The sequence below is a fragment of the Podarcis liolepis genome (assembly GCF_965112155.1).
Source record: "Podarcis liolepis genome assembly, chromosome: 10".
Lineage (NCBI taxonomy): Eukaryota > Metazoa > Chordata > Lepidosauria > Squamata > Lacertidae > Podarcis > Podarcis liolepis.
In genome coordinates, this window is record NC_139562.1 from 31,319,083 (window position 1) to 31,346,520 (window position 27,438).

The window sequence follows — 27,438 nt, forward strand, 5'->3', positions numbered from 1 at the left end:
TCTACGCGCGAGTATGGGTCTCCCCGTGTTTGTTTTTACAAGCAGGCGTTTTACTTAGTCGCCTAAATAAAAAAAATCCCTAGTGAGCACCCGGAAGGAAGGAAGTGGGATGCAATCTCCGGTCGAAATGGGCGTAATGACGCCATCAAGCTTCGACTCAAAGCAGAGAAGACCCTCTCAACGTGCCTGTAGTCTATTTGAGCTTAGTTTAGGCTGGCATGCTAGGGAGTGGGGACTTGGGAAAGAGAGGAAGAGGGACGCCGGTTTCCCCTCAGAGATCGCCCTGTAGTGGTGGGTGCTGTCCTTGCAGGTTCAGCCATGGTGTTGTTCCTAGCACAGAGACTTATGCAGCCTGTAAGGGGCATGTGCAGCTTTTCAGGTCAGAGACTTTCTTTCCTTATAAAGATGAGCTTCCTTCGTTCTGGGGAGGGTGGAAGTTTCTTATGCTAGGCACTCGGTTCCACTGTGTGTGCACTTTAGTTTCCACTATGGACAACGGAAACCAGTTTATGTAACTGGGTTATTAATCCAGTTAAAATACATTTCTATGATGAGACACAAAATCTTCAGAAGGTCATATTAGGTTAATCGGAATACTTCATATAAAGACAAAAGACAAAGGTTCTCGGGTGTTTAGGGTCGCTAAAACTACACCAACTTATGAATTCAGAACTGAGGTCGTAAAAAGAGCATGGTTTTCAAACAATGAAGTTCATTAAAATCTCAAGATAGGACCAAAATATTATGTAGTAGAAATTCTCATTTAATTTGAAATTCGTTACCTTAATTCATTTCTGGCCATGAATTAGCTGAGTTATATACTCATTTAAGTCTCATTGTTCTTAGCTGGAGAAATGTGTTTTAACTCTTCCACACAGAGATTAGTGGACTTGTGTTTTGAAGTATGGCTGGATTTTAGTTTTATGTCTTTTGTGTAGTTTGTGAAACTACCTGGTATAGTTTCTCTTATACTTGCATTTGTTCAAAGCTCTTTATTTTGGCCCTTCTATTTGTACATTTCTGATATATTTGTGCAATTCTATAAAAGCAAATAAAAATATCCATTGTTTCAAAGTCTTTTGTTTATCTTACTAATTTTGAATTGTTGAACTGGAAAAAAAATAATAAGGTTAAGCTTCCTTGTCCACCTTTGAAACAATCTGTTACACGCTACAGATTAAAAGGACATACATTAAAGGTTTTTAACTGAGAAACTGAATGCTAAAGGTAACCTAGTTCTTTTATATTTTTCATATTATACTGTATGTCACCTTCCAAAATGTGTACAAAATGAAGATTTATATGATAGGAAAACCTTTATGATCACACTGAGTTTTAAAGAAAACTCAAAGGAAAATTAAATTTATTTTTAAAAACTTGTTATGCTTGAATTGCTAGTTTATGGTGTAAAATAGAGAGTCCAAACTCTCTGGGTAGCTGGATTCTATGCAATACAAGGTACACTTAACTTTATTGCCATCAGCAGGCTTAGGCATGCCCAACTCTGCATAAGATCAGGCTGCAATCCTCTGCAAACACTTATGGGAGAATTAAGTTCCATTGAATTCAGTGGGACCTCTGAGAATGCAATGACTGGATTGGGTGTTAAGTTTGTAGTCCTGAGCACCCTTTCTAGGAAGAAAGTTCTACGGAGCTCAGTAGTATTTGCACCTGGGGATGCTGCTGCAAAATGCAAGCGGTGAGGGAGGTTGTATTCCTCTGCATGTTTACCTGATGGTAGACCCTTTAAATTCTGTTAGATTTATTTCTACATGAAAATGTGGGCAGCCTATTCATACAGTACTTATATTGGAATACGTACTATTGCATTTCTGAGTAAACATGCAAAGTATAAAGCTGAAAAGTTGCATTCCTGAGCAGATTTATGAGGGGTAATAATTGGGTAATTCCTTCTAGTAGACAGCCATCACTCTAGTTTCCATTTACTTCAGTGAGTATATAGTCCAATCTCATGCATATTTACTTGGAAGCACCTATTGTGTGCAACTGGGCTTGCTCCTAAGGAAGTGTGTATAGGAGACCCTGAACCTATGCAGAGACTGGGTTCCACAGCTGCAGCCCTATGCAGAGTTTGGCACCCCCAACCCAACTTAATTCAATGGTTTTTATGCACAGGATTTCAACCTCAGCTACTACTGATTTTCTCTAGATTGTATTCTTGGTCTGTAATGACGTCTATTAGCAATTTTTATGTACCCACCTAGTTGCCCACTCTTGTGAATGTTAGCACTTTATTCAAATATAGTATTTTGGCACTTGAATGAAATACTTTGATACCCTCCCCTCTCAAATAAGTCTGATTCTCAATATTTTCAGTATATTCCAAGTGCATATGAATAAAATCTATATTGATAAGAGTGCATTAATAATTGGACAGGTGGTAAAATGTTTTTGTGTCATGTGGTAGTCCCTACTCAGTTCCAAGGAAGAGAAACATAAGCATTACAAGGTCTACCAGGGCAGAGGAGAGTTAGGACAGTGTCCTTACAAAACAAATACTGCTAAAAATACTGTGTTACACAGGAAGAGATAAAAGGAATACCAGAATGTAACTTGCAGTACAGTCACATTCTTACACACACACACACACACACACACACACACACACACACTTTAATCTCATTGTATAGTTTTGGAAGGATGGTTAGTTAATAGAAACATCACTACAATATTTTAGTTATATTGTAGAACGGGGCAAATTCATGCGGGTTCCAATGCATGTGCGTCTCTGCCCTTGTATGTCTAATAAGGTAGAATCTGTCACACACATTCTTCTATTTTGCGAATTTTATAGTGAAGAACGAGTTCAACTTATTTTACCGCTTCTATCAAAATTTATACCCCTTCAATATTATTTGGAATCCTCCCCTGAAATTCTTCGAAAATACCTCCTGGAAGATTCCTCAAGCTCAATATCATATGAGGTGGCTAAATTTTGCACTTTAGTAATTAGGAAGCGTAAATCTCTTCTGTTGAATGGCACACTGCGAAGTTTCCTTGTGTAACCTTTTTTCTTTTCTGAGGTTGTTGCTGATTTCTTGTTGTCTGATCTTGTGGTGTTTAGTGTCACTGGCTTTGGCCGCAATAAAACTTGACTTGACTTGATTGTAGAACAGGTGTGGGGAACCTGTGCCCTCCCTAGAAGTCATTGGATTGCAGCTCCCAGCATCCTTGATCATGGACCATACAGACTTGGGCTGATGGTAGCTAGAGAGCACCAATGTTTGGATAATCACAGGTTTCCTACCCCTCTAGTAGAAGAGTATCAGTTAACCTTACCCTGGTAAAAGGAGGGTAAGCGCCATGGCTAAGGTATTTGCAGCCTTTGAGATGGAAATAAATACTGAGGACAAACAAAAATCTTAAAAGTGATGTCCTTTCTGAAAGTTAAAGAGAATTTGTGCAATTCTGTTCTGTCACATTTGTAAGTAAATTGAAGATTTAAATCTTTTTGAATCTCCCATCCATAGCTACTTTTTGGAGTAAGTACTTGTGAATTCAGTGGGGCTTACATCTGAGTAGACATAGGCTTGCACTGCAGGTTATTCCATGTGGATTTGCCTTAGAAGAAAGGTGAAAAGAACAGTGCTTAAGAATGGCAAGCGTGTGACTTGACTGTATTACACCTAGAAAGGTCTTTCAGCTTGACACAATGCAGCTGTTTTCTTTTAGACTGCAAGTTCTGTTTCTTTCGGAATTTGTCCATCCAGCCTGTTGAGCAAAGGAAGATTCCAAACCGGTACCTAGGTCAACCTAGCCCTTTCACACATCCACATCTTCTGAAACCAGGTAAGGATCATTTCAGTACAGTCCTAAGCATATTTACTCAGCGGTAAGAAACACTGTATTCAGTGGGACTTACTCCCTGCCATGTTTGCATAGGATAGCATCCACGGACACTAGTTTCTAAGCTGTGTCATTAGATTCTTTTTATTTTGCATGAAGAGGAGGAAAATTGTACATCCTTAGTGGAATTCACATTCAGAAAGTATTTCCTAAAATTCCAAAGAGGTATCATCCCAGTGTGTGCATTTCTCAATCAGTTCAGAATCATTGCTTAAAATAATAGAGCATCCCAATATGAAATAAAACTTGAGATAAATACAGCAAAAGTTTTAAGTATAGAACAGTGAAATGGGAGAATGGAAAGTGTACATGTGTGAGCAAAGGCAACATGTAAACCAAGCAGGTATGGCAAACATATTTCCATGAGAGCAGCAGCAGGAAAAAAATTACACATACAGTGGTACCTCGGGTTACAGTCGCTTCAGGTTACAGACTCTGCTAACCCAGAAATAGTACCTCGGGTTAAGAACTTTGCTTCAGGATGAGAACAGAAATCATGTTCCGGTGGTGTGGCAGCAGCAGGAGGCCCCATTAGCTAAAGTGCTACCTCAGGTTAAGAACAGTTTCAGGTTAAGAACGGATCTCCGGAACAAATTAAGTTCTTACCCAAGGTACTACTGTAGTTCTTATGATTGACAGAACTTACCTCCTTCCCTAAGAACTTTTCTTAACACCAGTTCCATATTTTCCTACCTTCAGAGTTGCAGCAGGTGGGCAGAATGTCAGGTCCTTATCATAGCACTGAAAATCTGGAATACCTTCCCATGTCAGTCTGGGCCCATATTTATGGGTCTTCAAGTGGACAGGGAAGACAGTTTTGTTTCCAATAGGCCTTTAGGTCATTTTACTGATGTGCTTCTGACAGAAGAGTGGAATAAAAAAGTTTGTAAATAAAAAAAAAACCTCTGTCTGCCTGATTGACATTTGTAAAATTTAATTGTACAGTCATACCTTGGAAGTCGAACAGAATCCATTCTGGAAGTCCATTCGACTTCCAAAACGTTCAAAAGCAAAGTGCGGTTTCAGAAGCTGTGGGAGCCCCAACGGACGTTTGGCTTCCAAAAATCATTCAAAAACCGGAACACTCACTTCCAGGTTTCAATCGTTGGGGAGCCGATTTGTTCGGGAGCCAAGGCGTTCGAGATCCAAGGTACGACTGTATAGCTAGCAATCAATGTACCAGAAAAGGAATCATTCACCCACACTTGAAACTCATGGTTATTCAACCATGCTTTCTTCCAAAAGTGACAATCCTTTTCCTTTATCTCAAACACCTTTATTTTCCATTTGTATTCAATGATTTGCCCCTCTCTCTCCAAACATGTATCCTGTTGTCATGCATGTTTAAGTCCCACTGAGTTCAATCAAATTAGTATCGGAATGCACTTTGTGGTTATTTGTGTATTATTTTATACCCTGCCTTTCTACTAGTAAGTTAAAATTACATTACTATGGGCTGGTTCACGTGTCATTTTAAGTATGGTTTAAAGGTGAGCATATTCTTGCATGTGACTAAAATAACAACCAGTTTATTCCTTCTGCTCCACTCTTGCTGCTGCTGCTGCACTGCCAGAATCTAAGCTAGGCTTTGGCTTTGCATTATGTCTGAACCCAGGCTCATGCTGTGTATGGAAAGAGACAAACCATAAACCCAGGTTCAGATATGATGTGAAGCCAAAGCATGGCTTAGCTCCAAGTAGCATGGCAGTGGCCATGGTGAGGAAGGAGCGAAGCGTCCACAGTTATGGTCCCATATTTAGCACGTTGCAAGTATACTAAAGCTTAATTGTGGTTTCAAGTGATCTGCAAACTGGGACAAAATATTACTGGATTACTATAAAACTGAACCCTTATTCTTCCATTCCAATATAAGAGAGGCCCTAACGGAACATGTAGTCCAGCAATATGCTTCCCACAGCAACTGTCCAAATGTTTACAGGAAGCCTCCAAACACAACATGAAGAAAACAACCCTTCCCTACTGTTTTCCTACAGCAACTGGAATTCACTGGCATGTTGTCTCTGAGTGTACTTTTCAGCCTGCCCTTTACTTTCTTCATTATGGGTTTGATCCAGTGGAGGCACCTGTTAGTGGAAGTGGGAGGCATAATTTTCACCAGTTCTACCTCTTGCCTGCACCACCTCCCATGCTATTCCGGAGGGTCCTTCAGCAGAGGTGCAAAGGCTGGAACGAGCAGAGGTTGCCTCCACCCCCTTTCATTAGCAGGTGTTGGGAGTGACCTTTCTAGGAGTAGAATGCCACTCATGGGATCATTAGAGGCAACCCAGACTATTGTAAAGGAAAAAATTCTGAATGCAAGGTAGCCATATGAAACAGGTAGCATAAACATCTAGGCAAAGACCCAGCCTTTCTCAACCTGTGGGTCCCCAGATGTTGTTGAACTACAACTCCCATCACCCCTAGCTAGCAAGGCCAGAGCTCAGGGATGATGGGAGTTGTAGTCCAACAACATCTGGGAACCCACAGGTTGAGAACCTCATATAACTGCTTGCAGCATTAGCCGCCTATCAATTTCACTGCGACTTCCTTCCATGTAAGCTTGCTTAGGGATTGTAGCCTAAGGGTGCAGTTCTCACATAAAACGTCCCACTTAACTTCATTAACATGTACGAGTGCAGGATTGTGGTCATAGATTATGCCAAGAGTGTACCTCATTTGCAATCAGCAGCTCTTGTTTCCTCAGTCCAGTTGTGTTAAAAAGACTCTGTACTTTGCATTCTTTGCAGATAAAATGTGGTTGACAGATTAAATCTGCAGTTCCGAGAGAGAGAATTTTTCCTTGGAGCTATTAGGTACATAGCTTATAATACTAAAAATAGTCCAATGATTGTTCACTGTTAGAAACTTGATAATTTTTGGAGAAATTTTCGCTGGGCAATCTAATATCTCTTCTGACTTCACCTGAAAGGTTGCACTCAGCACTACCATTGCCTGTTCAATATCCAGAAGCTGAAAAAGTGTAGTATTTCAATTGGGTTAAAGTGCACCTATTTTCTTCCTCCATCATCACCTATTCTCCAATCTAAAAATTAATATCCTTATGTTAGTTTGTGGAATGCCTTGAGAATTAATGTTAGTTAATTTCAAATGGAGCTTTTTTTCCTTACACATGACTGTGAAATACGCTGAGAATGTTTACAGATTGGAGCAGGGCAGGGGTAGCCAACCTGTAGCCCTCCAGATGTTGCTGGACTGTAATTCCCATCACCCCAGCCATTGGTTAATCTGGCTGATGCTGATGGGAGCTGGAGTCCAGCAAGTTTCCCACCTTGGAGTAGGGAAAAGAATAGGGATGAGGAGAAAAGGGGGTGTGAGGTGGAAAGGAGAGTCAATTGAGAGGAGCAATGACATGCTAGAGGAGGAGAATTTGCTGCTTAGCAGCATAGCGCAGGAAATTAACAGCATGAAGAGGTGTTTTTGAAACAAGAATAGCTATTTTGATTTCTGTTCACAGGAGAAGTCACACCGGGGTTGTCGCAAGTGGAGTATGCTCTCCGTAGGCACAAGTTGATGGCTCAGATACACAGCGAGGTGCCAGGCATGGACCACACAGTGATTCTGCTATCCAATCCTACCTACTACATGAGCAATGATATTCCATACACCTTCCACCAGGACACTAACTTCCTGTATTTGTGCGGGTTCCAGGAGCCTGACAGCATCTTGGTGCTACAGACTGTGCCTGGCAAACCTTTGCCATCCCACAAAGCTCTATTGTTTGTCCCACGGCGGGATCCAAGCAGGGAGCTATGGGATGGACCACGGTCTGGTACAGATGGGGCAGTGGCTCTCACGGGCGTGGATGAAGCATATACCATAGAAGAGTTTAGGCACCTGGTGGCTAAATTGAAAGGTAAGAAGAAGAAGAAACATATAGGAGATGTGGATTGGTAGGAGTTTCGGCAGGGTGTACAAAGCCTTTGGGCAGGTTGCTCACAGGTGGAGAGCATAGTGGAAACATGCAAAGGAATTTTGTGCTCCCAGCTACCTGGTTGTAATTCCTTTAAAAATATTTGAGAAAAATTACATAATTAACATTTTAGATTCTCCTGCGGTTGTTGGATGGCCTGTGGCTCAGGGATCTTTACTAATATAGTAGAAAAATCACAGAAGTCTTCAGTACCGTGGCAAACATTTGCATTGTCCCTTCAGGATCCCTTTATTTGAACAATGACTATTAGGGAAGAATAATGTGTCTACTTGACAGGCTTGCTTCTTTCTGACATAAATCATCCAAAGGCCTGGTTTTCCATAAGATTAGATGACATATTTACATTGAGGGAAGTGGATATCCTATTTACACAGACAATTTTCTGCTGTGAAATATCTATAATTGTATCCTGCATTTTAGATCCTACATTGAGCCGGGGTGTGTGTGTGTGTGATGACCTCCAAGGTACCTTCCAACTCTGATTTTCTCAGCTTATAGTTAGCTGGAAGCCTCATACCCAGCATTGCTCAGGAATTATAAGTATTAAAATCAGTGCAGGTTTGAAAGGTTCAGTCTGCTACCTTGATTCAAAATTGTATTCAAACAGAGATGAAAACCTGCTGTTTGATCCCAGGAACCATCATGTAAAGCTTGGTGAAGGTACCTTAAGTGATGTCCTCAGATGCATGGAGAACAGGCAAACTTTCCAAAATATATAGTCGTACAGTTTTGTTTCTAAGTGGATGGTGCATTAGAATAAAAAGAATAGTTTCAGCAATAGTTCTTGCTAATTCCTTTCAGGCAGATTTTCAAAGTACTGATTTCCCCCAAGATATATATGGCTAATTAAACTAACATGTGTTTATATTCTGTTTCACAGATGAATCTAGCATGGTTTGGTATGATTTTGCTAAACCTGTGCATCCACAACTCCATTCTGATTACTTGCTACACCTGGCAGAAGTCAAAGCTAGAAGCAAGAATCGTATCCGAGCAATCAGGCACTTAGTGCAAAACCTACGACTGGTTAAATCTGCTGCAGAGATTGAGAGGATGAAGATTGCTGGCAAGGTGACATCACAGGTACGGGACAAGACAGTTGTGCCTAACAGGATGTTAACAGAAAATCTGGCATGGTGCAGAAACACTTTTCAAAGGGGAGATGGGATGTGGGGTTGCTTCTGGCTGGATGGTTCTGGGGACTGTTCTTTTATAAATGGGTAATCCCAAGGAAGATACATTCTTCAATTTTATGGGAAGGCATTTGTATACTAAGCTTTCCAATATGGCAGCACAACAATTTATTGGCTAACACAACAATTAATTTCTTACAAAGTAATTCAACAAAACACCAATCAGGTGGGAACCAAATGTACTTGATCTTCTTCGTTATTACTTAGTTTCACAATCTGAGCCAATTCCATCTTGGGTTGTGTATCTAATGACATCCCGTGGTTGGTCTTAGAATGCAGTGTTTTGAAATAAACTTTGAGGGGCATTTTTAAGAAGCAGAACTGGCCTTTACAAATCCATAATAATCCATTATGGAAATGATTTCTGATCTTGTGGGATAAGATCAATTTCAAATTAAATTTGAAAACATGCTGTTTGACTATAGATTTTTATAATGATATATTTAATGATAGTAATTCCTGGTCCGCCTTTTCCAAATAGGACTATTACTAAGAATAAAAAAGAGCCTTTTGGGATCAGACCAAAAGCCCATCAATTCTAGCACCCTGTTTGCACAGTTGCCAGTCAGGTGCCTATAGGAAGCATTCAAAGAGGATATCAATGCAACAGTCCTCCGACTTTTGTTTACCTAGCAACTAGTATTCAGAGGCATGGCACCTCAGACACTGCAGGTGGTACACAGCCAGCACAGCTATCAGCCATTGGTCATGTTATTCTCCATGAATTCTTTTAACCCCTTTTAAAGCTATCCAAATTGGTGTTCATAATTATGTATTGTAGTGGTGCATTCCATTTCTCTGTCCAGAATCTTCCAACATTCAGATTTCTTCTCTAGAACAGTGTTCACCAGCCTATGGGCTGGGACCCACAAGTGGGTACCAAAGCCTGTGAAAGTGGATCAGGGGCTTTATAAGTAAATCCAACACGATTATTGCTCTTAATCTTACAACTTTTTGTTTTGTTGGCATATACTGTGTTGCTGTGTTGACACTTGTTACCATAAATATTCATGTTGCTTTAGATAAGCTTTGCAACTTTATTTACTCATTAAGGACATTATTTTATTGCATTGTAAAAGAAAACAATGGTTTGGTGTCAAGTGACTGAGGATACAGGCTTAATTTGGGCATCACATTAAGCCATGATTACGTAAGATTAATGAAGGTTAAGCATGAATTTTCAAGTAAAGAATCACTACTTTAGATTAGAAAGCAAATCAGTATCAGAAACCATGGCTTGTGCTAACTGTGGCTTGGTTTGAATTGAATTGAGTAGTTATGGCTCTGCTTCCAGAGGCTGCTGTACCATAAAGGCAGAAATGACTGGTCTGGACAGATTGCCTTGAGATCTGTGTCTGGACAGATTGCCTTGAGATCTTGGTGCATGCAATGTGTTTTTCTCCCATGTTTGGCTACCTTGTTTAACTGGGTGTTAGATGTGGAGGACATACCTGACTAATGGTGGTTTTCCCAAAGCCAAGAAGAGATCCCAAGCATTTGGAATCTTGCCACCATATTTCTCTCCTCACCAGGATTAGAATGTATTTACAGCAGTCCTGGCAGATATACATCCAGACCCAGGTGGGCTTTATACCATGGAGGCAAGCTAACAACTGTGTGAGAAACTGAAAGATGCTGTACATAATTGACCAGGCTTTGTTTCAGACTTTCATGAACAAACCTCTGTCAGCTTTTGAGGGTAATGACAGAAACAGGTGTATGGTTTTGAAAATTTTTACAATCCTAATACAATGGTACCTCAGGTTACATACGCTTCAGGTTACAGTCTCTGCTAACCCAGAAATAGTGCTTCAGGTTAAGAACTTTGCTTCAGGATGAGAACAGAAATCGTGCTCCGGCGGCGCAGCGGCAGCAGGAGGCCCCATTAGCTAAAGTGGTGCTTCAGGTTAAGAACAGTTTCAGGTTAAGAACGGACCTCCAGAACGAATTAAGTACTTAACCCGAGGTACCACTGTACAAATATCTCCCTCTTTTGTGGTGCAAAAGCTAGCATGGGAAATGGGTGTGGGGATTTGGGGTCAGGTCATTGTCATAAAATGTGGCATGTGAAGTCTCTTACCTGCAGTCTCTGCTGATATTTAGGACAACTTTCTTAAGCTCGTACATTGGTGGTTTTATGTACCAGTTCAAGTGGCCATATTCAGAGTAGTGGTAATGCTCCGTGTTGGCTGTGAAATGCTGTGAAAGAGGCTATGAAATGCCTCTTTCACAGCAGTAAAAGCCTTCTGGGAAGAGCTGTAGAGATGAATGTCATCACAGGCCATAGATCGGTTTTGGGTCCTAAATTATGCTTATTCTATATTTGACTTTTTGACAGGCGTTTGTTGAGACAATGTTTGCAAGCAAATCTCCAGTGGATGAAGCATTTCTGTATGCTAAGGTATGTGCTTTGTAGTATCCGAGAAAGCATCATAATTCTTCATGCAGTTGGGATTGATTGATTGATTGATTGATTGATTGATTGAATTTATATACTGCCCTTCATAAGACCTCAGGGTTGTTCACAAGATAAAAATACAGGATAAAAGCACAGATAAATAGAACAAAAACAAAACAATAATATGCCCCCTCTTAGTATTGCATTGACCTCTTAGGCAGCAGTTCTATGCACACATACTTCATAGGGGACACTGCTGGCGCTGTGGTCTCATCTACTGAGCCTCTTGGGCTTGCCGATCAGAAGGTTGGTGGTTCAAATCTGTGCGGCGGGGTGAGCTCCTGTTACTCTATCCCAGCTTCTGCCAACCTAGCAGTTCGAAAGCATGCCAGTATGAGTAGATAAATAGTTACCACTGTGGCGGGAAGGTAAGCGGCATTTCTGTGCACTCTGGTTTCCATCTTGGTGTTCTGTTGTGCCAAAAGCAGTTTAGACATGCTTGGCCACATGACCCAGAAAGCTGTCTGCGGACAAATTTATGCTCCCTCGGCCTGAAACGAAAAGAGCGCCTCACCCCTTTGACTGGACTTAACTGTCCAGGGGTCCTTTACCTTACCTTATACTTCAGAATAAGTCCTATTGGCCTCACTAGAACTTGCTTCTGAGTAGACATGTGGAGGATTGCACTGTTAGTTTTCCTTCTAAAACAACAATGCGAGCTTAATATAGGCCTTTGCTCTGCCACAACTCATTATGCATCTTTCCCTAAACTTAATTCCTTTCAAAAGGATAACAGACATGGGAGTGAGGCTTCAGAGAAGTTTAGGAAAAACCTGACAAACCTTAAGAGGTGTTTACAATTTTGCATTTGTTAGTCAAACAACAAACATTTTTATTTCATATGCACTCATATGAGGGTTTTATACCTTCATATCCAAGAATGTGTATTTCTTTCACACGAGCATAATGACTTGAATATTTCTATATTGTGCATTGTACTGAGCTATAAGTCTTTCTTCCCTGCATAAGAAATGAATTGGCTAGGATATGGATTGAGCCTCCCACAGAGAATGTGCTTAATGGAATTAGAAGTGCCTCCTGGTTTTCCACATTTCTTTCAATCAGTTCATCCAATGAGCCCAAATCAGAAGCATCAAGAAGATAAATACAACAAATGGGAGAATTGTCTGAGGCAAAGGGAGTTGGGTAAATCTGTAATTGATTTAGCTACTTAAAAACTACCAGTGAATTCAAGCCCAGCATTGTATCCTCTACACCTCATTGGTTTGTTGTCTGATGCACAAACAGAAAAGGGCTCGGATGTGTACTGTGCAATCCTGAGCCAGAATTAATGGGTTTTCTTATTTCCAACTTAATTATTCCAGTTTGAATTTGAGTGCCGGGCTCGTGGTGCTGATATTTTGGCTTATCCTCCTGTGGTTGCAGGTGGCAACAGATCCAACACCTTGCATTATGTGAAAAACAACCAGCTCATCAAGGTAACCAAACGGATTCTGACACTTCTTACTGCAACCTACTGATAACTTCATCTCTCTGTAGCCTTGCAAAACTATTTGGAGTTTTATTCTGACCCATGTCTGCTGTTTTGTGCACCCCTCAGAGTTGTGGCCTCTGCTTCCTGGGTGTGTGTCCACGCCATCTCTTACCATAGTTAGCTTAACATGGAGGAGAGGGTGTGGTCAGGAGTATGCCTCAGCAAAGCCTGAGCTATGGAGTGACTCTGCAGTGCTTTTTCCTTGTTAGGTTTGCATATCTGACTTGAATCCGAGAAGCTGTAACATTTATCTTGGGTGTTGTCCTCACAGAGTTCACGTGGACTGGTTCCAAAACTACTGTTGTTTGGCAAATCTTCCCATTAAGATCTTCGGTTTCACAACTGAACCTTCACTGTTCAATGATAGTAATTGCCTTCAGAGGGTGTCTGCACATAAAGCGTTCTGAGTGTGTGTGTGTGTGTTTGTCTTAGTAAAGGAGGCTTGCATTCTGCAAGCAAAGAAAGGAGTGATGAAATCTCAGAAGTTGCCAAAACAAGATTTATTTGGCCCAATACCTTTTGAAATGTGCTGAACAGCAAGTCAGTCAGAAGCACTCCAAATTTAGTGTGCTTAATGAGCAAATAGTGTTTAGGTCAAATAAGCCTTGTTTCATAAGCCAATACAATATTTCATTCCCTGTCTTTTTTCTGTTAATTGTGATTTCTCTCCAATTTTTTTGCATTCAGCAAGCATCAGTTTTACCTGCTTGCTACTGGAAGCACCCCTTTCCCAAATGCAAATATTTGAAGAGACAGTGGAACTCCTGGTGCCCAACATTCAACCCCATGTACAGATTGGCTTATCCTGTGTTGGCATGTCTGGTCACTTTTATGCTTTAAACTTCATGTCTCAAGTTTTAACCGTTAAGAGGCAAATATGTCAGGTTTTCACACTTCAAAAATTGCTACGTGCTGAATTTTGATATGGTGGCTGAGTGATTTATTTAAGCTGAAGAGTGATTTATAAACAGCTCCATGTATGACAGGAGTGGGGCATCTGTGGCCCAACAGATGTTGCAGGGCTACATACAACTCTCATCAGCCGGTCCAGTCCATCAGGGGTGATGGCAGCTGTAATGTAGCATCTTCTCAAAAGCCAAAGATTTCCCTTCCCTGCTATATGACTACCTGTGTACTAAACTTAACCTTTCTTGCTAGTGTGGGAGCACATTGATTTTGGAGGTACAATTTGAGTCCCCCATTCTGAATGAGACCTATACAAACATCACCATTTCAGATTTTTCTAGTAATCAGCACACCGTGGAAGTGTCCTGCGAATCCAATGTGCCTATACTGTTCTAGAGTCTAGCTACAGCCTAACTGTCAGGGAACTGACATCAGAGCAAGAGGCGAAGGGGAGACTCCCAGATGATGCTGGTGAAGGACCCAGTAGCAGGGGGAGAAACAGCTCAGTAGAGGGGGAAGCCAATCAGCGCAACACCAGGGATAAAGGGGGGCAGACGGGGAAATTGGAGAGAGGGCTCCAGGACTCTTCACTGGACATCAGTGAGGAGAGCCCAGGTCCTCCGCTACCCACGCCTTCCCTGCGCAGAAGACTCGCGCGCAGTGAGAGGAGGAGGAGACTGGGTGTCAAACAACTTATATGTTGGAAGAGGTTCAAGAAACGCCCACTGACGGATTCTGCTAGCGACTGAGGCAGCCACGATGAGAAGGGGCTGTGCAGTCAGAAAGGTTTAACAAGGGAAATTAGCTGAGAAAGGCACCAGTTTACGCACGAGTAACTCATAGCCATTACACTAACCCATCCAGATGTTGTTGGACTGCAACTCTCATCATCCATGACCATTGACCTTGCTAGGTGAGGCTGATGGGAGTTGTAGCCCAAAACGCTTGCAGGGCATCTGGTTAAGGGAAGGTTGTTACATTATTTCCTACTGTGTACCAGTGTCATTGGTTGATTTGTGAAGGGTAGAAGAAAGATGCTGGAGGCAACGAAAATGTGTTTGAAGGCAAAGAGAGTCCTCCAGGGAGCAGAGCCAATTTCCAAGTCAGTGTAGAAAATATCTACCTTAGAGAATATTTTCAAACAGTCATCTTCTGTATCACCCTTTCTTCAACTCTGGTAATTGACTAGATACCTATTCGGATGTCATAAGCTTGGGAGGGTCCCATGTTTGCTGTAAGTTATTGTGGCTCGTATTGCATGAATCAACCCGACTGAATGGTCTGGCTGATGCCATCAACCATCAGGGTTGCTGGCATAGAAATAATCACACTGTCTGGCCCAGTTACACGGCTATTACTTGTATATATTAACCACCATGATGCCAAAGCCTCAAACTCAAGTGGTTTTGCAGCAGCGCCTGTCCTTGAGGGGCGTGTGATCATTGGCCCATTGAAGAGAGCAGTGAAGAAAGAGCAGGACTAAGACATCTTAAAAAGAAGACTACACAGTCCTGTTCCTGAATGGTTTATTGAGATACACATTACTAAAGTAAAACCAGCTCTACTCTGTCCCAGGGTACTTCTGCCTACCCTGTATCTAGAGACAGGGACTCCCTCTCGAGAAAGCCAAGCAAAGAACTTCTGGGACCTTCTCACACATCTAGATCAAATATGATGCTCCTTGTGGGGGGAATAATAAGGGACTATATTTCTGCACACAAAAACTGAACAGATGTAATGCATGTTCTCGTATCTGGATGGTCCCCGCAGAATTCCCCTAACACTGTTTCCCCCTTCTTAGTTTGAATGCAGTGTCACAGAGTCCAGGTCTTGATTATTCAGTCATTTAAGAAAAGTATTTCTTCAGAAGTAGATGTTCTCTTCCTTCCTTTCCTTACAAAGAAACTGGTGAATGGGGCCACATGATGCCTGCCAGTTCCCAATATTATGATGCTTTTTAACAGGTGACTAATAATTGCTGGGGGGAAGGGAGGCTTTGGCCTAAGGAAGGGATTTCACTGTTCTGATTACTTGGAGGGAGATTGTGGGGATATAGGAATGATAATGAACAGCTGAAGCGCCCAAGCACAGGGAGGCCCTCTTGTCGCAGGGCAGCAGGTGGACTCTTTCTAGAGTAGCATATTACTGGTGAGACTCAGTTCTTAAAACGAGGTCTTTTATCTCCACCGTTCCCTTCTGGAACTTAAGAACACTGATCACAGCTGCCCTGAAATGGATTTCGAGGTTTATCAGAACAACAGAATCTTTTGTACGCATTCCATCCAGTTGAGCTGAACTGTCACAGAGATCACAATAAGGTTTTAATATGCTTCCAGCATGTTATAAAATAATATTATATCAATCCTATTAAAATAAGTTAATGGTGTGGTTTTTTAAAGACAATGAGTGTGATGATTACGTCTGTCCCATTCAAGTCTCAGCAGTCAGGCCTCATACTGCAAGCGGTCTGTGATTTTAATAAGAACCCATCAAAATAGGGTGACCATTTACATTTAGAGGGACTTACATAAGGTAGAGAGCATGAAGTCGGCATCTATGACAAAGATTTTAGTTACTTCAGCTAAATCATGGGCAAGCAAAACATTTCAAACATATTCATTTACTGTTAGGTCACAGATGGGGAACCTGTGGCCCTCCATGTATGGTTCAACTGTCGCTCCCATAATCTCCAGATAGCATGGCCAATGCTCAAAGGAAGGTCACAGGTCTGCGTTCCTGCATTACCTGCAGTTGGCTTCATGGGTCATTGGAACAATCTGTAATTGTGCATAAACAGCTTTTCCTCTTTTATATAGCTAAGAATCACCCATCTGTTTAATCTGTTGGCTGGTAGAGTTCTGTGCAACTCAGAACTTTTCTTTAAAGCACTGCACTAGGAGAAGCTGATCTGATTAGAAGATGCTTATTTTGTATCTCATACTGTCTTGAGCAAACATGGCACCAACTTTTAAAAATTGCTTTGGTCTAACCTAGGCAGACAGGATGTTCAGGAAAGGGCAGGACTACAGCTGGAAAACAGCTTCCAACACCCTGGTCTTCTGTCTGATGAAAAAGTAGTAGTAGTTTATCCCACCCAGTATTATGCATAAATTCAAGTTCAAAGAGTTCTCTCTTATTTTCTGCCTCTGGTTGCGTGAATTGCTTTTTCTTCTGCCCCAGGATGGAGAAATGGTTTTACTGGATGGGGGATGCGAATACTCTGGTTATGTAAGCGACATCACCCGCACTTGGCCCATCAATGGCAGGTAGGTTCTGTTCCCAGCAGGAGAATAGCGCACTGTTTTTGAGGTCACGAGAGAGCTGCAGCTTGCAGCCTCCTGAGCATGCCTGCATCTTATCTGTTGGGGAGTTTTGGGAGGGTGTTGGGGAAATGAATCCAGGTACAATTTCAATAAACCTGTGGTAGCTTTGCTCTGCTGAGCTTCCTGAAAAGTGTCTCTGCTTCACCACTGTCCTTTCTCTAGTTGGTTGTGCTTCAGGGGATTTTCTGCCCTGCTTATACTTTCATGTTCTTGCTCAGTACACAACCATCAGCCTGCTTCACAAACTTCAGCATGAGGGTAATGGCTTATGGTTGTGGTGATGCAGAACTACTCTACTCCTTCAGATATTTCGCATGGTTCTGTTCCACTTCAGAATGCAGGTGGGGCTTCTGTTTGGATAGTTAGTTTGTATTCATATTTTGTGCATACTTTGTATGTTCTATCTGGAAAACACAGTAAAGGTTACTTTTAAAAAAGACCACAGACAGGGCACTCATTCCCCTTCCTGTGTGGAAAGCCAGCATTTTAAGCCTTGTCTTCTCCTTAACATACCAGATTTTGATGCTTAGAGCGTATTTAATAAGAGGCGAGTTTTTGAACGTGCACTTCTCCACCTGCATTCTGATGTGGAACAGTTTCGGTAGGGTCACCTCACATCATTATTTTGTAGCCTGGACAGGCTTTCCTTCCTGTTCAAACCCTGCTTGAAGTGGTTTGCATTTGTCTCTCATTCTCAGGTTCACCAGTCCCCAAGCAGAATTGTACCAGGCTGTACTGGAAGTCCAGAAGTCCTGCCTGAGGCTGTGTTCTCCAGGCGTGAGCCTAGAGAACATTTACAGTCTCATGCTGACCCTCACTGGACAGAAGCTAAAAGATTTGGGGATCCTACAGAAAAGCACCACTGAGAACCACCTCTTCAAGGTACTTTGAGTAGATAATGATGGAAGGAAGCAATCTGCTGCCTTTCTCCCTTTAAAAAAAAAAAGCAAACAGGCACTTCAAAACTGGCCATTGCAATTTTGAAGTGCCAACTTCCTGCCAATGTGGGCGTTTCTGGGATTTCTGGTATTGTTGCAGGTCCAGAAAGGATGTGTCTTGTAAAACCAAGGGTTGGTAGCAGTACCTTTCTCGTGCAGCAGATGGCAGAACATTCAGCTAAGTCAGGCATGCAATAGTTTAATTCCTGACAAGTGTCAGTTGAGTAGGGTGGGACTGTTCTAACTTGTCTGTGATATCATTAAACAGAACTGCCACAGGGGGCAGACGAGGAGAGGGAAATGCTTCATTTTGTGGCGGTGATGAGAGTTACGGGAGGTATGCTCACAGAGGGATTTTGTTCTCATAAAAAGTAGGAATCTGACCATTCTGGAAGTGTCTATTAACGAGTCACTTTGATTCTGCTTCGCTGGGTAATGCTGCACACAACAGGTGTGTTTTTCTTGCTTTGTTCTTTGATGGACAGATACAAGCACAAATAGTATTTCAGCATAGGTTATTTCCCTATTTTGATTGCCACTCCCTGGAATTATCTGAGGGAGATCAGATGTTCACCTCTATAGGAAGCTTTTAAAAAAAGTAAAATTCAATTCCCTTTCTATGATACATTGAAAGATGTTGCAAATTAGAGAGACCCTGTTCAAAGTACAAGCCAATCCTGTGACTTGGATCAGGCTGAATATATCCTTTTATAAATGCACACAGAGGATGAGCCATAAGTCAGCTGCATTCACATACTCCCTGGTTCAATCCCTGACATTGCCAGGTAGAAAAGAACCTGGAGAGTCACTGCAGCTCAGTGACAACAATACTGAGCTAGCACTGCTTTCAGTTTATGAAGGTGAGGCTGAGAATTTGATGTATTAAGAACTTCTTGATATTTCTTTTTTGTGGCAGCCAAACACATTGTACCTAGACATTGGAGGTACATTAAATTCCTTTGACAAATGGTAAAAACAGATTAGACCCTAGCCTTGATGGAGAAGTTAACAGAAAAATGTAAAGCGCTTAGAACTCAAACCACTAGTGAAGACCTTTATTCCACATGGCATTCTTTTTTATTTACTGTGCAAAACAATTATTGTCAGCCACCTGAGAACACGTTTATCGTGGAGGAAGATTTAGTGTTGGGGGGGAGGAATTACAGTATTTTATTTTTAAAAATTTATATTCCACTTGATTGTAACAAAATCTCTTAAGTGGTGTAAAAGAGATATTAAAACTAAATAAAAACAAGTAATGAAAGACATTTAAAAACAATGAAATGCAAATGAAAAAGAGATTTAAATGCATCAACATCTACATGTCTGGATTGGCTTGGCTAAACAAAAATGTTCTAAACTGGTGGCAAATAGAGTACAGTGGTACCTTGGGTTACAGACACTTCAGGTTACAGACGCTTCAGGTTACAGATTCCGCTAACCCAGAAATAGTATCTCTGGTTAAGAACTTTGCTTCAGGATGAGAACAGAAATCGCGAGGCGGCCGTGGGAGGCCCCATTAGCTAAAGTTGTACCTCAGGTTAAGAACAGTTTCAGGTTAAGAATGGACCTCCAGAATGAATTAAGTTCTTGACCTGAGGTACCACTGTACAGTGAAAGTGCTTGCGTGATATCAGTGTGCGGAGAGTTCCAAAGTATACGTGCTACAGTTTGGTTGGAAATCAGACATAGCAACTTTGTGGCAATACTTCTGAATTTGTCCTAGTTTTCTTCTGTTTATATGAAAAAGCAATTAAAATGTACAAAAACAAATAAACCAAAAAAATGCAGAATGCACTCCCCACACGCAACAAAAACAAACCCTGGGGACAACCTGCTAGAGAAAGGCACTTGTCTGCTCAAGATGGACAGCAGTCGCTTTGTGTCCCCTTATTCCCCTTCACTGGGAGAAGGCAAGTACTAGGAGCAATTCCAACCACTGCCCATGTTGGCTAGTGGAAGAAGGTGAAGATCCTGATTCTACACATTGCCCAGTTAAAAAGAGCATTTTGTGAATTAGCTGTTGGAAAATCTGAATTATTGTGGTGAGACAGACAAGTGATCCTTTTAGCTGCAGTACTCCTACCTTCCAGTGGTAGTCAGGGAGATGTTTCAGGGAGCTTCATGAGCACAGTTTAAGTGCACCTAAGAGGTCAGAGAAAAACTGTATCTCAAAATGGAGGTTGCATTTTTGGCTATTGAAGCTGATTCCTACTGATAGGTCTGCAATTTAATGCAAAACATTTGAAGGTCACTGAGCTAGTTGTAGTCACAACAATAAGTTCCTTATATTGTTTGTGTTAGAGGCTTCCTTTTTATCTTCAACCAGCTGCCTGTGAATTTGAACATTGGGACCAAAACATTTTTGTTTTGTGTGAGAGGCTCAGGAACAAGAAGGCAAATGAGAGGGATCAAATGATGCTAGTTGTACAGAAGCAAGAACTATGAATTAGTTGCATACTTCCCTTTCAATGTATGTTTCCACTCTCAGCGCTGAAGGAATGTGTGCATCCCTTCACATTTTGCTTGCTTTAGGAACATGACCTTGTCTTGTAGGCTGTTCGGAAATACTGCCCTCATCATGTAGGACATTATCTGGGAATGGATGTTCACGACACCCCCGATGTATCTCGATCGATCCCCCTCCAGCCAGGCATGGTGATCACCATTGAGCCAGGTAAAAATACACCTTCTCAACAATGCTGGAATAAAGTTTGCAGGACTGTGTGTGCATGTATAGACACTTGTGTATACAAATGCCTACACCTATAAACATGGGTTCACAGAACTGCCATTCGGTTGGCATATATGGTATTTTCTCCTAACTTGCCATCCTGAAAATCCTAGTTCTCACGTTTCTAAAGTTCTTACATTTCTAGCTTTTACAGCAACGATGAAAAGCTAGGAGACGTGTAGGCAGCATCTGGTAAAACCTAGGACAATAACCTGAAGGCTGAGCAAAACTTGAGAAAAGCTATTTCTCACAATCTTCTTGCTTGTTTAGAGTCCTTTCTCCAGTGCGAGCCCACATAGCCTTCCTCAGTCCTGTCATATATTTGTATCAGGGTTGAAGATGAGTGCAATTGCATTTCTTTATTAATACCAGAGAGGACTGGACAGTTGATTCCTTAATCTAAGAAAATGAAGCCTTTACAGTCATACCTTGGAAGTCAAACGGAATCCATTCTGGAAGTCCGTTCGACTTCAAAACATTTGGAAACCAAGGCGCTGCTTCCAATTGGTTTCTGATTGCACAGGCGTACTGGAAACAATAGCAGAAGCCACGCCGGATGTTCAGCTTCCAAAAAACCATTTGGAAATCTGAACACTCACTTCCAGTTTTCGTTTGACTCCCGAGGTGTTCAAGAGCTGAGGTACGACTGTATTCATGTATCCTGCCTTCTAAATTGTGTTAGTTTTTTGAAATATTAAGTGGTTTATAAATGTTTTAAAATAAATCATTAGTGACATGCTGCATATTTGTGACGTAGTTTTTAACCCAGGCCCTTTAGTTTTGGATTGCCACATTTATTTCCAGGCATCTACATCCCCGAGGATGATGTGAGTGCCCCTGAAAGATTTCGTGGCATTGGTATACGCATAGAAGATGATGTTGTAGTGACAGAGAACACACCATTAATCCTGTCTGCAGACTGCCCAAAGGAGATCTATGACATTGAGCAGGTTTGTGACTGCCGCCCTTGACTGTCCTTCACTGCCTTTGACACCTTGCTCAGGTACAGATCAAGAAATACGCTCTCCCAAACATTATGTAGTCCTTTATAGACTTTATAGTGTATTTATAGGATTTTTAGAGTGGTGCCGCTGGAAAAATGTTACCTGCAGGGAAATGTGTGTAAATATTCTTGGACAGCGTGAACAAAGTATTTAAGTGGGGAAAATGTAGTTCCATGACAAGTCGTTGACTTTGATGCAAATGTTAAAGCAAATCAGGCACAGAAGCTGGATTTCACATCCCACCATCTAGACTATTTATTGCCCCTGTGCAAATATTGTTTGTCACTTACAGTGATATATTGAATTGTGGCATGGTTGTTCCTTAGTTTCTCAGATTGGGTTGTGGGGGCAGAGCTGGATTTCGGCTTCTGATGAGATTGCCCTTAGTTTTAATTTCAAAAGCAGGAAAAGTGTGTTCTTTCCTTTTTCTCCCTTGCAAAAGGTGGTCTTTTGAAGGCAGCAGCGCAAATGCTCCAGCTGATGAATAAAAAACCGAGAGACAAAACATTTAAGTAACATTTCTTTCTTTGAAGGCAAAAGAAGAGCTTTAGCTTTAGGAAGTGGTGTCAAAGTCATTCTGTGAATAACAACTCACAACCCAATCCTATGAAAATGTGGTGTGCCTAAGAGCATTGATATAGTGAGCTTAAGCAGACCTAACTTTTAAATCAGTCAATACAAGGCATACAAATGAGAGTTTTAGGTGTATAAGCTAGTTTGGTGGGCTTGCATGTAGTTTCACTGAGGAAGCTTGCCATGGGGTTTGGGTTACTTTTTTCTATATGTTTTCTGCCTCTTTTTCCTTGGTTCTTTGAAGAGTCACTGGCAAGGACATTCTGGAACTGTTTGTATTTAGGGGTAGATAACCAAGTACATAATATGTGCATTTTGCATTCAGTATCTTAGAACCTTACTTTCCTTCCCTGAAAAGGGCAGAATTCATTCATGTTCACAGAATGAGATTTTCTGACTCCTTCTATTTATAGCCCACTGAATCCTCCAAAAATCTTCTCTTTAGGGTTGTGGGACTATTGGGAATGTTGTGGGTCATGATGCAGAGAGCTGCATTGGGAGTGGGGAATTTGCGGAAATCTCATCACCACCTTTAGAATATAAACCATGTCTAAGTTTCCTTGGCCAAATACAGAGAGATGGTGACCAGGCAATGATAAATTCTCCACTTCCATATTTTTTCCCTGAGAAATGCAGCAATTTAAATGTGACTGCATCATTCTGAACTAATGCAAGGTATCAGTATTTTGTATGTGGGTATTCATACCCAATGTAAGGCAGGATGCGATCCTTAGATAAATGTGATTTTTTTTTAAAGTTGTCTTGCCTGCACAGGATCAAAAAATGAAAACTAATGTGAATGAGATTAAAGCAAAGTTTTGTTTTAGTTAGATCAACAGAAATCTTTTACATTTGAATGTAAAGGAGAAAATGTTACAGAATTATCCAGCAACCAGACTTTGTCTGTGTAGCACTTTTTGGATCTCTGAATGAGATATTTTATATTTGTAAAGAGTATTATTATAATATATATATTTATATATAATGTACAGAATATTTTATTCTGATATGAACCAAAAAAAATTCTCTATCAGTAAAAGGTGTCGTTTAAAAACATTGCTTTAAAACTCTGATTATGTGATTGCCAGTCAGAAGGCATTGTGCCCATCAGTGCTCATCTTCTTGTGATAGCACTACTGAAATTGGGACTTTCTAGTTTTCTACCAATACCAGAAGGTATGTCCTCCTTTTTTAAATATTCTAGACTTAAATGACTATGTACAGCTATGTATTATTTTTTGAAAAGGACAACAGCATCTAAATTTAAGCATTAGGTTTTGTAAAAGAAAGGACTTAGGATGTACAATTTTTAGCTGCTCCTCTGTGAGGCTGCAGCACAGAAGACACATGCAAGAAGGCACACTTCAGGAATCTTATATGCTTCTGTTCCAGCCCCTGATGCTAGGCTGATCCTCCCTTAGGTAAAGGCAGCTCATGTTCCTTTTGCCATGATGACTTGTTCAACACCTGCCTGCCGACATGTTTACATTTCACTGGTTGCTGTCCACCTGTAGTGGGTGTGGGGCAGGTAGCAGTGAGGGGAAAAGTGAGCTTTACCCTCCTTTGAGAACTGGTGGTATAAAGAACTTGTAAAGAAGGTTGCTTGGCTGTGTCTCTTTTTGGCCCTTAGGGCATTAACCAGCTGGAGGATGAAGTTGGAAGTGTGTGTCTACACTACAGAACATCAGCAGTTAGGTGTGTGGGGGGGAAATCTTGGTGATAAGGCATTAAGAGGCCCTTTATAAAAATGATAAATTGGCTGGGCAAAATGTGAGGATATTGCCTAGTAGGGATAAAATAATTTATACAGAGAAAAAATATGTATCTGGAATCTACATTTTTCCTCTTAGTTCTCTTTGCCCAAAATATTGTATTACTCCTCTTTTGTTGCAAGGCCTTATACACAAGTTACTTTATCTATTGATACACTGACTAGAAAGCTAGACTAAACAGTTTAATTGTATTTGCTGCAGTTTTTACAGAACTGTGGTCAAAAGCTTGAAGTGGTGTTTTCTGTTTGTTGAAGGAAGTATTTAGCAAACTTTAGCCCTCTTATTGGACATTTTCATTTACCAATCTCTATTTCTACTATTCTCATTGTTTTAAAAGCTGTAAGACAGAATACAGATATAAAGTACTTACATTCTATTTTGTATGTAATGTTTGTAGAATGAATACAGCTTTCATGTAACTTAAATACTGTTACTTTTTGTCAAATACTAGCTGAAGTCCTTAGAGCTTAAAAGATATGTGCTACCAAATAAAAAAATGTTGTAATATCATATTGACTTTGTCAGTTTCTTCTAAAATGTGACGCAGCAGCAGTCAGGTCTCTAGTTATTAATTCATTTACATGCAATTAGTCTTAAGCTACACTTATATGCATTATACTGTAATATTTTAGTTAAGGTGGCCAAATAGAAATGGACAGAACTCCTGAAACATTTATAGCTGAATGGAAAGAGGGCATTTTAGCAGGTGTAGCTTAGAATCATGAGGTATCTGTAATATTTATTTGGCCTTGTGAACCTTGTTCCTCCACTGGTTCCCTCTCATACCTGGAGTATTAGCCTTATCTTCTATGATAACACTGATACTTTGGCAATCTAGAACTTTACACAAATTAATTATAATCTGGAAAGAGTTTTATTTATTTTAAATCTCCAATTTCCAAATCCCTGAGTGTTGTAGGGATTTATTTATTTTAACTATTCCACATTTTAGGCCAGGGCCCCACCAGATGGTTAACATGACCAATTTAAAAACATTCTTGGCTGTTGCAGAAACATTGCATTCTTCTTCCTGTTGTATAAAACTAGATCTACTAAAGTTAGATTTTACAATAATCTTTGCAGGTAAGTGTGTTGTGTACCCTAAAACTATGTACGTTTTAGACATGTTTTTGGTACTTGGAAAACAGCATCTTAAGTGTAAACACATGGCAAAGGAGAGTTCAAAAACAACTGTAGGAAGGGTTTGTTAGTACAGTCGTACCTTGGAGGTTGAACAGAAGTCTGTTCGACTTCCAAAACGTTCGGAAACCAAGGCATGGTTTCTGATTGGCTGCAAGAAGCTCCTGCAACCAATCAGAAGCTGTGCCGGACGTTCGGGTTCCAAAGAACGTTCGCAAACCAGAACATTCACTTCTGGGTCTGCGGCGTTCAGGAGCCAAAATGTTTGACTCGCAAGGCATTCAGGATCCAAGCTATGACTACAAGTTAGAATTCAAAATTCTCAACGAGTTTATACTGTACACTAAACAGCTTGCAATTTACAAAGAAAAGAGTCTTAAATGTTTTCTTTATTTCTAGTACAGTGGTACTTTGGGTTAAGTACTTAATTCATTCCGGAGGTCTGTACTTAACCTGAAACTGTTCTTAACCTGAAGCACCACTTTAGCCGGAGCACAATTTCTGTTCTCATCCTGAAGCAAAATTCTTAACCTGAAGCACTATTTCTGGGTTAGCGGAGTCTGTAACCTGAAGCCTATGTAACCTTGAAGCATATGTAACCCGAGGTGCCACCATATTGTGGTCCTGTTAGTGTCCACTGGGAAGAATGTACATTTTTTGCTGCGGCCAACCCGATTAGTCTGGTTCCAGGATTTGAAAAAGTCTCAGTTATGCTGCATATACGCTCCTGTGGACACTGGTAGTGCAGGAACAAATAAGATTAACCATGCAGGCCAATTGTATTTATATGTACCGGGAGAAATCCCACTCACTTCAATGGCACTCAATTTCAAGTAAGTGTACATCTTATTGTAGCATTTGGAGCATCAGTGTTAAGTGCGATGGTGGCGTTTTGTTGCACTCAGTCTCTCTTTTCCTCATGGGTTGTTGCCAGGGGCCTAGGGGACCTCACCTATTGCTCCCCCAGATATCAAGAGAAGGAAGACGCATATGGAGTATAAGAAGTGACTTATAATGCCTTGGTGCAACTTCTTTGAAGTTACCCTAGCTTGCGCAGATATTCCTGCGGGGAGAAGCTGCCCGTGGTGCCCTCACAGCCAAGCCATTTCAGGACTTCATTCAGCGTTAACGCTTTGCCTGGATAGACTGTGCAGAAACGACCATGGTTCAGACGCAAGACCCCTGGAGCTCCGCGGGTCTTTGCTTACAAGTATAAACATGCCCAGGACACATCTGTGTGCATGCTTCTTCTGCTCTCAAGCGCGGAGCTACTTGGAACCACCACCGCTCGCCTAAAGGGGGGCTTCCTTTCGAGCAGATCTGCTGCTCGAGGGCTTTCGAACGCGGCTGCTGCCCATAGGATCCGTCGCAGCCCCGATGCTGCAGAGTCGCGCGGGGGGACTCGAGCTGCATCTCCCTGCTAAAGACAAAAGCGCTGGGGTTGTGGGGGGGGGGCAGTGTTGTGGGGGTGGCGCTGTACACAATGCCGGAGGCTAATAATGGATTCTCGAGAGATCAGCTACGCCACTGGTTTAGCAAAGATTAGTCATCCTAATTAGGGCTGCGCGGCAGCAGAGCGGGCGGATGGATGGGCAGCGCCGGGAGGGGAGAGCGGGGCGCCCGGGGGGAGGCAGCGCAGAAACCCCCTCACGGGGCGAGAACCGATTAATGTGATTTTTCAGAGGCCAGAGACTCTCAGCTCCCCTCACTCGGCCTTGGCGCCGAATTCACGTCGGTTTTGGGGGCCCTCTCGGCTCCTGAGGAGCTGACATTGAGTAATTTGCGGGTATCCCTTTAAGCGAGCCTGCGCTTGGGCCCTTCCCCTCATCTCCTCCGCCTCCCCCCGCCCTTGGGTTGGGCAACTCGGCGATGAGCGAAGGCGAAGACGACGCCAGGCCCTGCATAACGGGCTCCGCCCTGGCGAGCGCCTTTAAGAGAGACGGGCGGCACGTGACCAGGCCCCTCCTCTCCCGCACACACACACACCTGTTTGTAGGAAGGAGGGAGGAGGAGGAGGAGGGAGGCGGCCACGGAGGGAGGCAGGGTTAAAAAAAAAAAAAAGCCAAAACAACGCAACGCAGAG

At 41.7% G+C, this 27,438-nt stretch overlaps 1 protein-coding gene and 1 long non-coding RNA gene across 3 annotated transcripts; one reads left to right on the plus strand and one right to left on the minus strand.

Moving 5' to 3' along the window:
- The first annotated feature begins 149 nt into the window (after window positions 1-149).
- On the plus strand, window positions 150-24,725 carry XPNPEP3 (X-prolyl aminopeptidase 3). 2 transcript variants are annotated; one of them, XM_083462347.1, is made up of 10 exons: window positions 150-379; window positions 3,694-3,810; window positions 7,343-7,741; window positions 8,700-8,902; window positions 11,351-11,413; window positions 12,796-12,909; window positions 17,052-17,137; window positions 17,893-18,076; window positions 20,689-20,809; window positions 21,671-24,725. In XM_083462347.1, the coding sequence occupies exons 1-10, from the start codon at window positions 319-321 to the stop codon at window positions 21,835-21,837; spliced, it is 1,515 nt and encodes a 504-aa protein (XP_083318473.1). In that variant the 5' UTR covers window positions 150-318; the 3' UTR covers window positions 21,838-24,725. The 2 variants fall into 2 exon arrangements, with proteins under 2 accessions (XP_083318473.1, XP_083318474.1); XM_083462348.1 differs by lacking the exon at window positions 150-379 and adding an exon at window positions 6,615-6,680.
- On the minus strand, window positions 22,101-27,424 carry LOC310687384. The gene is made up of 3 exons (XR_014516392.1): window positions 27,342-27,424; window positions 26,399-26,775; window positions 22,101-22,347 (listed from the first exon to the last, which is right to left on the minus strand). It is a non-coding gene; the product is annotated as an uncharacterized lncRNA (long non-coding RNA).
- Between the last annotated feature and the right edge of the window lie 14 nt (window positions 27,425-27,438).